Source organism: Procambarus clarkii, chromosome 2, assembly GCF_040958095.1.
Source record: "Procambarus clarkii isolate CNS0578487 chromosome 2, FALCON_Pclarkii_2.0, whole genome shotgun sequence".
Taxonomy (NCBI): domain Eukaryota; kingdom Metazoa; phylum Arthropoda; class Malacostraca; order Decapoda; family Cambaridae; genus Procambarus; species Procambarus clarkii.
In genome coordinates this window covers 23,324,259-23,337,966 of record NC_091151.1, presented here as the reverse complement: position 1 = coordinate 23,337,966, position 13,708 = coordinate 23,324,259, and the positions used below count along the sequence as shown (strand labels likewise).

General features: G+C 45.7%; 1 protein-coding gene across 1 annotated transcript in view; it reads right to left on the bottom strand.

Annotated features, from left to right (window-relative positions):
* Positions 1 to 13,708, bottom strand: part of LOC123749033 (uncharacterized) — a 121,338-nt gene that overhangs the window by 49,006 nt on the left and 58,624 nt on the right. The window contains exon 7 of the mRNA XM_069326606.1: positions 11,642 to 11,756. Coding sequence (XP_069182707.1) covers positions 11,642 to 11,756 — 115 coding nt within the window. The remainder of the gene's footprint in view (positions 1 to 11,641; positions 11,757 to 13,708) is intronic.

Genomic DNA, 13,708 nt, shown 5'->3' with positions numbered 1-13,708 from the left:
ATAAGAGCAGATACAATAAAATAGTAACAATTTAGAAGTAAAATAAAGATCCAATAGATAGCCAGGGAGGACACAGAAGTTACATAAAATAAAACACAAAAAATCAGTAGAGACTGACAATATAAATGTAAAATAAAAAATAATAAGAAAAATAATAATCATAAAAAAAAATGATCTTGAAGATAATTAGCTTAGTAATGGTTAATTAACAGGGTAATAAAAAGCCCTAGGTTTAGTGACAAGGGGATTAACTAAGAACAAATAATTAAGAGTATAAAACAGGCAAAGATGACAAACAAAAAATAAAGTAAAAATTAAAATAAAAATAAAAATAAACACCTTTGGAAAGGAAAGGCAGAGCTTAAGTACACTTTGGTTGTATGTGAGACTACAAATTATGTTCTGGTTAAACAGCTGATATCCCACAGTCATCCAGGAAAGAAGTGATTTTGGCCAAGGCACAGTGACGTACCTCGGTTATGAAGTGGGCCAAGGAAAAGTGTTACCTCGGCAAGATAAAATCAATGCAATTCTGGAGTATCCAGTACTAAAGTCTAAAAAGGACGTTCAAAGATTTATCGGTATGTGTGCGTACTATCGACGTTTTTGTCAGAACTTTTCCAGTGTTGCCACTCCTCTCACAGACTTGTTGCGGAAAGCCGTTAAATTTAAGTGGTCATCAGACTGTGCAGAGGCATTTAAAAATTTGAAATTGATCTTAGCTTCCGCCCCAGTGCTTGCTAGTCCAAGGTTCGACCGACCGTTTAAAATTCATGTTGACGCGTCTGACTCGGGTGCTGGTGCAGTGTTGTTGCAAACTGGGGATGATCAGGTGGAACACCCAGTATATTATTACTCTGTGAAATTCGACAAGGCGCAACGCAATTATTCAGTGGTAGAAAAAGAGGCGTTGGCGCTAGTGTTAACATGTAAAAAGTTCGAAGTTTACCTCACAGGTAATATAGTGGAAGTGTACACGGACCATAATCCACTAGTCTTCCTGACTCAGATGAAGGGGTAAGAATAAACGCATCCTCAGGTGGGCGTTGTACCTACAGGACTTCAATCTTTCCATTACCCACCTACCGGGCAGACTCAATGTGATAGCCGACGCTCTGTCCCGGTTGCCTGAATAACATTCATCTGAGCCACAGAAAGCCATTTACCAACTGTCATGCTTTAGTTAATTTTTTTTAGGTTCTCCTGTGACATTAAATATTCTGTGTCCAATTTATTTACTTCCATGTTCTTTTATTTTTTTGTGTATGTTTTTTTTTCTTTCAGAGACCTCCCTTGTATTTTTTTTTTTTTGCAGAGAAATTGTTTTTGATTGATTTTTTTGTTTTTGTCATGTTTTTTCTTTTTATTGTCTGTATACTCTTACAAAAGATATGACTACTATTCTAGTAGTCACATTTTTTTTTTCTCTGAAGGGGGGAGGAGTGTTACGACCCTGGGTTCTCCAGTGGAAACCAGAGGTCAAAATTGTGCTATTAAACTTTCTGGTAGTACAGTTAGGTGCATCACTAGCGGCAATTGTTTGTATCTTCCCTGCCAGACATAAGACTATTGTTGTTTCTCAAAGAGCATTTAAAGACTGAGCTGGGGGTTGATTATTAAATAATAACATAGGCACCAACTTTGCTTACTAATACTTTCTAATCATTTGTAAAGTAACAATACATTGCATAGGGGAAGATCTTTAATGTGCTTAGCTGCACGATCAATTAGGCTCCTTCCGGCACCACGACATGAGGGAGGCCAGCAGGTCGCGAGGAGCTCGCTCTCTTTTCTGGCTGGTGGCGTGCGGACGAGACCTACTCTGTGGCTGCACCCCTCCTCTTCTCCCTTCTCCTCTTACTTATTTCCCTTACCTGAAGTTCCTGTATCCTTAAGTTAAGTACGGGGCATTATTAAGTGTACCTACTCTGGTAGTAACGATTGGTGAGACCTGGGGTTAGTATTTGCCAGTGTTTTGTTTACCCCTAAGTGTTGTGTTTTGTGTTAGGGTACCACATGGTCTCACTACCCTAAGCTGCATCCAGCTTCAGTGCTTATCCAGTAGTACTTTACCCTAGCTTGTTATTAGTGTAACCTTGTATCCTGCCTATGTGGACCAAGGCTTTTAATGTAAGATAGTGTGGTAAAGTTATTATTATTATTATTGTTATTGGTGTGAGTGTATATGGGGGGTTATTAAGGGGTTAATAAATAAGTACATGAATTACTGAGTATCTCTTCTTCCAGTGTGGGAGCGCATTGATCAACCCTTAGACTAACATATATGGTCTAGTAGCAAGTTATTACTGCTGTGGATAGTTTATTTTGGGGGCCGGGCCTTTTAGCTCTCCCATATTTGATACTCTTGTCTTCTAACTACCCTTACCCCTTAATAGTACCAGTACCCCATAGAAGCCCCACATCCATTTTTATAACAATTACTATTATTGATATCTATGATTTATCTATATATATATATGTCTATGCTTGTGTATTGAATAACCATTCATGTGTGCAGTGATCAATTGAATATTCGCCCATGAAAGGAATTACTTAGAACTCCAGTAATATATACTTGCATGCGTTATCATTAAATGAGGGACAGTGTGTTATACCATGGTAGTGAATTATTGTGTTCATTAATATAGAAATGTTTGATTGAGCTCAAGATCAGTGCAGCGAAGTATTTACGTTCTATTGCTATTGTCACAGATATTGTGTTGTTTGAACATTTAGTGATCCTTGAGAATTTAAAGAAACAGGCATATTTCGCCAACAAACAAGTGCAGTAAGAGATCAGACAGTGGGGGGGGGGGGAGTCGCCCAGCTGATTTTGACATTAACGTGAGGGGGAGCATTGCCAGCTTGGCGAGTTCATGATTATATGTGGGAACGAGCGACTTACGCATGAAATAGCTGTTTACTTGTTGATATACAGATGTGATGTCTTGAGTTTTAAGTAAAACACAAAATACCTTGGCGTTTGTATCATCCCCTCCATATTTCTTGTGCTATATAATACATGAAAGGAAATAGAGTGATAGAAATAAATACCTGCCTGATATCAGACCTATTGAGTGTGCTCTTGCCACTGTTACCACAATTCAACAAAACCACTGACGTGTTACTGCACACCGGAAACACCAGTTGGCGACCTTGTGGTTAATAGTAGAGCCTTTTGTCGGGGCGGGCACACAGCTGTAAAGAGAACAAGCTGTGTTCTCACTCATTCTCGATCAGAGGCCGGTTGGGATTGACTGGGATACTCTCCTGGCGTACAGTGGCGCCGCGAGGATAGAGTGAAGACCCGCAGGGCTACGGTGAGTGACCTTGTGTATACTGTTGCACACCCTCTTATGGTGAACCCCGACATGACCCCATCTACTTGCTTATATATGTGCCCATCCTGGCTCAAGAAGGGTGCCTCTTTAGTACAAGCTTGGAGTAGTTTCCTAATTATGTTTTCTGGCATGTCAAGAGGAGTACAAGCCGGATCATGATACACTTTGTCCGCTATCATCCCGATTGTTTCATCCACAAGTACGTTGGTAAACAGTGATTCTATATCCAACGACGCTGTGGCCCGTTTGCCTTGTGGCTCGTGTTCCCCGCAGTAAGTCAACAAATTCCTTTGGAGACTTCAGACTGAAAACACAGGTGTACATAAGGAGTCAGCAATCCCTTGAGTCACTTAGCCAGTCTGTATGTGGGTGTAGGCTGATGATTGGCCAAAGTGGGTTTCCAGGCTTGTGGGTCTTGATATTTCCATATGCATACACGGTTTGTATTCCCCAATAACCTTCGGCAGGTGGCGTCCAGATTTCTTGGCGTTCACAGTTTTGATCAATCTGTTTCCCTTCGTTTTCAATTCGGCTGTAGTGTCCTTCGTTACCCATTGGAATTTAGTTTAGTCAGAGAGTATGAGGTTCATTTGCGAAAAATATTTGTCTTTTTTAAAGAATAACGTATATTGGCGACTTGTCACCTCTCCAAGGTGTTCGAGTCACTTCTGGGGTGTGGAGTTTTCAGTTGTATATATGCTTGGGGACCATTCAAGCTTGTTTGCATTTGTGTTGTTCGTGTTGCCCCACATAGTGAGATGATTTGATGAAATAACTATGCCCAAGCTCACCACCAAGTGCCGTCGGGATGGTGGGGAAAATTGCCTTGGCTACCATCGTCTTTTGTACAGTTATAGTTGGTCAAGTTGTTGTTGTTAAAGATTCGCTACCTGGAACAAAAAGTTCCAAGTAACATGGGCTATGGCGAGCCCGTAGCTTGGTCAAGTGGTTAAGGTATCAGATATGCCAGTTGCATAGTGCCCCTGGCTGTCTGTGTTCGAGTCACTTCTGGGGTGTGGAGTTTTCAATTACATATATGCTTGAGGACCATTCAAGCTTGTTTGCATTTTGTGTTGCTCACGTGGCCCCACAAAGTGAGGTAATTTGATGTCTGATACACAGTCTATGCCCAGGCTCACCACAAAGTGACGTAGGGATGGTGGGGGAAATAGCCTCGGCTACCATTGTCTTTTGTTTCGGTTACCATTGTCTCAATCACAGTTGGTCGAGTGGTTAAGGTACCAGGTACGCCATTGCATAGTGCTCCTGGCTGGCTGTGTGGGTTCGAGTCACTAATGGGGTCTGGAGTTTTCAGTTATATATATATGTATATATATATATATATATATATATATATATATATATATATATATATATATATATATATATATATATGTATATATATATATATATATATATATATATATATATATATATATATATATATATATATATATATATATATATATATATATATATATATATATATATATATATATATATATATATATATTGTGACGATAATCTCCTTCAAGAGATTGAGCCTGCTCTTCCCTCCACAATTACGTCGTTGAAATTATATAAAACTACTATGGAAGAAATGTCCAACAACGACAACAACACCAGCAAGGTTTGCCAGAGAGCAAAACGTATGCAGCCAGAAGACACCTGTTCAGACTCAAACCGCCAAACTACCTGTTGATCGCTACCGGGTCCGCTGATTGGTCGCCAGTCTGGCTGCAACTGCACTCACCCCCCATACTACTTGATGTCTGGGGTCGCCACGACCTCAGACCTCAGAATGTTCAGTGCTTTCGTGGTTACCACTCCTCCCGGCTAGACGTTAGCGTGTACTGAGAGAGGTGGTAGCTTAAAGCCAATATTCCAGCACCTTCCCTTTATTTTGTGTTGCACTTCTTGTTATTTTATCTTAACGTAACTTTTCATTGTGTCATTTAATTATTCTTATTATTTTGATTGATTGATTTTATTATACAAATTTGTTTGTCCATTTTTTTATGTTTTGATTTATTTAACGTAATTAAAATTTCATTGTTAAAATTTACTTGTGTTTTGTGTGTCTTCTCCTTACCTTACCACAGACGAAGTTCCAGTTTTCTATTTTTTTTTATAACTATGTGACGAGGCCATACCCCTAGCCTTAAACAGCCGAACACCAACGCGTTACCGTCACAAGTTATATGGGGGCCTGTCCTAGGAGCTTCACTCAGGTACTGGTGCCAAGTGGTAATTTATGGTAAGCGTATTTAAATTTGTTAACGTAGCTTTACTATTTTTCATATTCAATTTCATTTTTTATAAGGTGCGGTGTATTGTGCATTACGAGAGTAACATATAGTGAAGGTGAGACAACTTTGGATTACGTGGTGACTGTAGGCCGCAGTCATACTCTTAATTGGTCATCTCTCCCTCCTTGTTATTACTCGTGTTTACCATCTTTGTCCCTTGAATATTTCTCATTTTTGACGGATCATCATATTGGTACCCTGGTACTGTGGTCTGCCCCGGGTCAAGAGTACCCAATCTTCTGCAATCTGACTGTAGGAGGACAAAGAGGGCCATAGTTCCTCTAGCTCGAACTTTAGTTGCTGAATTGGGACCTCAGCAGCAGTTCTCGTCACCAGTTGACACCTCGCACCCCTACACGTCAGTCAGAGATGATGATACATACAACGGTAGGGAATTAGCTTATTTTTTCAGAGCACAAAAGTTCGCTAATTCTGTAAGTATCATATTAAATTCAGTAGGAAAAACTTGCTTTATGTCTTATAGAGACGTGGCAAGGTATGCCTACATCCTTGGACTACCAATTTTACTTTTGAAGCATTTAACTGTTTCATTTGTTTTCGAAACTCTGTTTCATTTGTTAGTAGGATTTTCTTGCCCTTATCCTCTTACATGAGTACCGGGTACAAGATTTCCTGCGCCCTTGATTTAATTTAATCATTTAACATCTTTTACTTAACTTTAATTGTTAAAGATCTCACAGGATAGGTACCAGTTGCCACGTTGTCCTGTTTCTGACATTCACTATTGAATATTCGTGTACCTTTATTTGCTAATTTCACCATGTTTCGTCTCCAAGCTTTCCGTACAAATCCAGCAGGTGAAATAGGGACTTTAAGTCGTGCCAAGAGGACTGAATTACAAACTCTTGCACATGAGTATCAACTAGAAGTTCCCTACCAAGCCAACAAAAATGACCTACACAACCTGTTGCTGGATTACTATTTAGAGCAAGGTAAGATAGACTCTGAAACTCATGAAACTTACTATATTGCAGATAAACCTGACTTGGCAACGCTGAAACTCAAACTAGAACTGGCAAAGATTGAAGAACGAACAGCTGCCATACGGAGGGAAGAACAAGAACGCGAAGCTGCTTTGAGGAGAGAAGAACAAGAACGCGAAGCTGCTTTGAGGAGAGAAGAACACGAACGTGGACTCGCCCTCCAGGAACAGCTTGAAACACTCCAGGAGCGGGAACGCGTACAGCTTGAAACCAAACAACGCGAGTTGGAGATGCAACGCGAGCATGACAAGCAACAAGCGACTCTGGCTCTAGAGTGTCGTCAACGCGAAATCGCCTTGGAAACTTCACACTTCACTCAGCGCCAGCAAGCTACTGCCAATCTTCCCGTCAGTTTTAATATATCACATGCAAGTAAGTTAATGCCATCCTTTGTAGAAGCAGAAGTTGATGTGTTCTTTACCACCTTTGAAACCCTTGCTAATCAACTCAGTTGGCCTGTCGACCAATGGGCCACACTTCTCAGAGTCCATCTTACAGGTAGAGCTGCAGTCACACTCAGTACTTTGGCGTCTGAGAATGACTACCACACTCTGAAACAAGCAGTGTTGGACGCCTACCTCCTCTCTACTGAAAGTTATAGAAGGAAATTCCGTGACCACCTGAAGGCAAGTACCACTACCTTCCTCGAGTTTGCTAACACGAAACGGAGGTATTTCATGAAATGGCTGGAAGCAGCACATGTCTCTACTTTTACAGAACTCGTCAACCTGATGCTTGTTGAAGAATTCTTGAGACGTGTGCCACCTCCTGTCCGCCTCTACTTAGCAGATAAAGAAGAAACCGACTACCTGAAGTGTGCTAAGTCGGCTGACACTTACAGCCTCATCCACCGGCTGACACCCGAACCATCCTCCAGTAAGAAGTCGTGGTACAGTTACGAGAAGGTGAGCCCCGATCAAGCTGGTTCACAACTGTACTGCAAGTATTGTAGACTCTATGGACATACCATAGACAAGTGTGGTAAGTCTCAATACAAGGGAACCACTGACCAACAAAGACCCAAACCAACTCCTCCTAAGTCCGGTAAGCATGTGATGAATGTTGGTGTTGATGTTAATGATCTTTCTCTTTTCAGTAACCATCTGTATACTGGAACTGTCTCTGCCAACGGTTCAAATCCGGAGGGACGTTTCAAATTGAAGATCTTGAGGGACACAGCGGCTCTACAATCGATCATCTTGAAGTCGGCTGTGCCCAACATCGTCTACACCGGAGAAACTGTCTTCATCACTGACCTCACTGCTACCACTCCATACCCTCTCGCCAGAGTCCACCTGGATTGTCCCTACGTGAACGGGGAAGTCCAAGTCGCCGTCAGGGAAAAGCCTTTTCCCATGCCTGGAGTGCAACTTCTCCTAGGCAACGACTTGGCAGAAGACCTGCAACCGACCAACCTGATCGTCATGGACAAACCCCAGGTGTGTAACTCTGTGCCAATAAACCCTATTCTAGAGTATGTTCCAGCAGAGGTTCAAGAGAGTGATGAAGTTTCTCCTCCGGTTCTCGTGACCACCCGTGCACAAGCCGCACGTCCACAGCCAGCTGACTCTACTGCTACCGCTGTCCCTCAAGACCCTCAGAAACTACCCCCGCATCTGACCAAGTTGGAGTTCCGTAAGTTGCAGAGGGAAGATCTTACTTTAACACCATTGTTTTTCCAGGCTGAGACTCAACCCGACAGTATTCCTGGGTTCTTCCTAGAGAACGACTTGCTCTACCGCAGATATAGACCCAGTAAACTGAAGGAGGAGGACGATTGGGCCAATATCGAACAACTTGTGATTCCCACCAGCCTGCGGCCCACTATTCTACACCTGGCCCACGGAGCATTCTCCCACTACGGCTTCAACAAGACTTACCATGGGATTCGTCAAGACTACTACTGGCCAGGTATGGTAAATAACGTCAAACAGTACGTAAAACAGTGTCATACATGTCAGATGGCAGGCAAACCGAACATCTCCATTCCCAGAGCACCACTGATTCCCATACAGGTGCCTGCGGAACCTTTCCACAGACTCATAATAGACTGTGTTGGTCCTTTACCTCGGACCAGTTCAGGTAACGCCTACATCCTAACCATCCTGTGTCCTACCACCAGATTTCCCATAGCAGTTCCAGTGAAGAACATCACGGCTGCTACGGTTATAAAACATCTATTGAAGATCTTCACTCAATACGGATTTCCCAGGGAGATTCAAAGTGACTGTGGTACCAACTTCACCAGTGATCTCTTCAAAAGGACACTGGAGGAGTTCAACATCAAACAGGTATTGTCCAGCCCCTATCATCCTGCTTCACAGGGTTCTCTTGAACGTAGTCATCAGACCATCAAAGCACTCTTGAAAATGTTTTGTAGTGAAACCTCGAAGGATTGGGATAAGCAGATTGACCTTATAATGTGTATTTTCAGAATTCTCCCCAATGAGTCCCTAGGAGTATCTCCTTATGAGATGCTCTACGGCCGTAAGTGCCGTACTCCCCTTAAGGCTTTCAAAGACTCTCTCAGAGATGCCACCTTCAGTGAGCATCAGAATGTGCCCCAGTTTCTTCAAAACCTTCAACACATTCTAGAGAGAGTCCACCGCTTTGCCCATGATAATCTATTGAAAGCCCAGGTGAGAATGAAGACTCATTACGACCAGACCAGCAAAGTAAGAAAATTCAAGCCGGGAGACTTCGTCCTTGCCTATTTCCCTATCCCAGGTTCACCTTTACAAAACAGGTTTTCAGGACCCTACTGCGTCAAAGAGTGCAGGAATAATAACAACTACGTAATAGAGACTCCAGATAGGCGGCGGAAGACCCAGCTGTGCCACGTCAACCTCCTGAAGCAATATAATGGTACTCCTCCCACTGTCCTGACTAACTATTCTACTTTCACAGAACCCTACATCCACAGTGAGACCTTCCCGGCTTCTCCTCCCGAAAGCACTGACAAGGAGTCAGCGCTTTCTAATTCCGAAATCCTTAATGATCTTCCCAAATACTTTCAGGATAATCATAGTGCACCTCTCGTCAAGATCTTCAGAGGGTGTATGGCAGAGGGTGCCACATCAAGAGTTGTTCCGAGATGATCCCCAAGAGTGTAATGTTACCCAGCACGACATCCAACTGCTCCCCGACACCCGGCCGATTCGTCAACCCTTCTACCGAATCAGCCCGAGCAAGAAGGAAGTCATGCGTGCTGAGGTGCAATACCTCTTGGATCATGGACTGGCTACACCTTGTGAGTCCCCCTGGGCCTCACCTTGTATCTTGGTGCCCAAACCCCAAGGTAAGGTGCGGTTATGCCACACACCCTCTGTCACACACCCTCTGCCACACACCCTCTGCCACACACCCTCTGCCCCACACCTTCTGCCACACACACTCTGCCACACACCTACCCCACGCCCTCTGCCACACACCCTCTGCCACACACCCTCTGCCACACACCCTCTGCCACACACACCCCATGCCACACACTCTCTGCCACACACCCTCTGCCACACACACCCTCTGTCACACACCCTCTGCCACACACCCTCTGCCACACACCCTCTGCCACACACTCTCTGCCACACACCCTCTGCCACACACCCTCTGCCACACACCCCCTGTCACACACCCTCTGCCACACACCCTCTGCCACACACCCTCTGCCACACACACACTCTGCCACACACCCTCTGCCACACACCCTCAGCCACACACCCTCTGCAACACACCCTCTGCCACACACCCTCTGTCACACACCCTCTGCCACACACCCTCTGCCACACACACCCTCTGCCACACACCCTCTGCCACACACCCTCTGCCATACACCCTCTGTCACACACACTCTGCCACACACCCTCTGCCACACACCCTCTGTCACACACACTCTGCCACACACACTCTGCCACACACCCTCTGCCACACACCCTCTGCCACACACCCTCTGCCACACAACCTCTGCCACACACCCTCTGCCACACACCCTCTGCCACACACCCCCTTTCACACACCCTCTGCCACACACCCTCTGCCACACACCCTCTGCCACACACACACTCTGCCACACACCCTTTGCCACACACCCTCTGCCACACACCCTCTGCCACACACCCTCTGTCACACACACTCTGCCACACACCCTCTGCCACACACCCTCTGCCACACACTTTCTGCCACACACCCTCTGCCACACACCCTCTGCCACACACCCTCTGCCACACACACCCTCTGCCACACACCCTCTGCCACACACACTCTGCCACACACCCCTCTGCCACACACCCTCTGCCACACACCCTCTTCCACACACCCTCTGCCACACACCCTCTGCCACACGCCCTCTGCCACACACCCTCTGCCACACACACCCTCTGCCACACACCCTCTGCCACACACCCTCTGCCACACACCCCTCTGCCACACACACCCTCTGCCACACACCCTCTGCCACACACCCTCTGCCACACACCCCTCTGCCACACACCCTCTGCCACACACCCTCTTCCACACACCCTCTGCCACACACCCTCTGTCACACGCCCTCTGCCACACACCCTCTTCCACACACCCTCTTCCACACACCCTCTTCCACACACCCTCTGCCACACACCCTCTGCCACACACACCCTCTGCCACACACCCTCTGCCAGACACCCTCTGCCACACACCCTCTGTCACACACACTCTGCCACACACCCTCTGCCACACACCCTCTGCCACACACCCTCTGCCACACACACCCTCTGCCACACACCCTCTGCCACACACCCCTCTGCCACACACCCTCTGCCACACACCCTCTGCCACACACCCTCTGCCACACACCCTCTGCCACACACCCTCTGCCACACACACCCTCTGCCACACACCCTCTGCCACACACACCCTCTGCCACACACACACCCTGCCACACACACCCTCTGCCACACACCCTCTGCCACACACCTCCCCCACACACCCTCGCCTGCCAGCCGGCGGGACTGACCGTGTTAAAGCAGCCTTGGGTCCTCCAAGCGTCCAGAACCACCTGAATGTAGTCGACATTAAGGAACCTGTAGTGGAGCTCCGCCATCTCCTGCAGTGCTGTTGGGCAGCTTGATCTGTGGGAGTGGGAGCAAATGTTAGTGTGTTATGTGATGAGCAGGTAGGTCAGTGTGTGTTATGTGATGAGCAGGTAGGTCAGTGTGTGTTATGTGATGAGCAGGTAGGTCAGTGTGTATTATGTGATGAGCAGGTAGGTCAGTGTGTGTTATGTGATGAGCAGGTAGGTCAGTTTGTGATGTGATGAGCAGGTAGGGTTAGTGTGTTATGTGATGAGCAGGTAGGTCAGTGTGTGTTATGTGTTGAGCAGGTAGGTCAGTGTGTGTTATGTGATGAGCAGGTAGGTCAGTGTGTTATGTGATGAGCAGGTAGGTCAGTGTGTGTGATGTGGTGAGCAGGTAGGTCAGTGTGTGTTATGTGATGAGCAGGTATGTCAGTGTGTTATGTGATGAGCAGGTAGGTCAGTGTGTGTTATGTGATGAGTAGGTAGGTCAGTGTGTTATGTGATGAGCAGGCAGGTCAGTGTGTGTTATGTGATGAGCAGGTAGGTCAGTGTGTTATGTGATGAGCAGGTAGGGTTTGTGTGTTATGTGATGACCAGGTAGGTCAGTGTGTGATATGTGATGAGCAGGTGGGGTTTGTGTGTTATGTGATGACCAGGTAGGTTAGTGTGTGTTATGTGATGATCAGGTAGGTCAGTGTGTGATGTGATGAGCAGGTAGGGTTAGTGTGTGTTATGTGATGAGCAGGTAGGGTTAGTGTGCTATGTGATGAGCAGGTAGGGTAGTGTGTTATGTGATGACCAGGTAGGTCAGTGTGTTATGTGGTGAGCAGGTAGGGTTTGTGTGTTATGTGATGAGCAGGTAGGTCAGTGTGTGTTATGTGATGAGCAGGTAGGGTTTGTGTGTTATGTGATGACCAGGTAGGTCTGTGTGTGTTATGTGATGAGCAGGTAGGTCAGTGTGTGTTATTTGATGAGCAGGTAGGGTTTGTGTGTTATGTGATGACCGGGTAGGTCAGTGTGTGTTATGTGATGAGCAGGTAGGTCAGTGTGTGTTATGTGATAAGCAGGTAGGTCAGTGTGTGTTATGTGATGAGCAGGTAGGTCAGTGTGTGTTATGTGATGAGCAGGTAGGTCAGTGTGTGTTATGTGATGAGCAGGTAGGTCAGTGTGTGTTATGTGATGAGCAGGTAGGTCAGTGTGTTATGTGATGAGCAGGTAGGTCAGTGTGTGTGATGTGGTGAGCAGGTAGGTCAGTGTGTGTTATGTGATGAGCAGGTATGTCAGTGTGTGTTATGTGATGAGCAGGTAGGTCAGTGTGTTATGTGATGAGCAGGTAGGTCAGTGTGTGTTATGTGATGAACAGGTAGGTCAGTGTGTTATGTGATGAGCAGGTAGGTCAGTGTGTATTATGTGATGAGCAGGTAGGGTTAGTGTGTTATGTGATGAGCAGGTAGGTCAGTGTGTGTTATGTGATGAGCAGGTAGGTCAGTGTGTTATGTGATAAGCAGGTAGGGTTAGTGTGTGTTATGTGATGAGCAGGTAGGGCAGTGTGTTATGTGATGACCAGGTAGGTCAGTGTGTTATGTGATGAGCAGGTAGGTCAGTGTGTGTTATGTGATGAGCAGGTAGGGTTTGTGTGTTATGTGATGACCAGGTAGGTCAGTGTGTGTTATGTGATGAGCAGGTAGGTCAGTGTGTGTAATGTAATAAGCAGGTAGGTCAGTGTGTGTTATGTGATGAGCAGGTAGGTCAGTATGTTATGTGATGAGCAGGTAGGTCAGTGTGTGTTATGTGATGAGCAGGTAGGTCAGTGTGTTATGTGATGAGCAGGTAGATCAGAGTGTATTATTGTTACGGACCCGAGCCCAGCGTCCGAGCACGGAGCAGTGACGACCGCGCCATCTGTGGGTCAGCTCCCGAAACCCCCTCCAAATGGACGATGCCACCTAGTGAGGACGAGATATACTGGCCACAAGGGCTAGTTTCCCGTCCTGATCAGCTCATAAC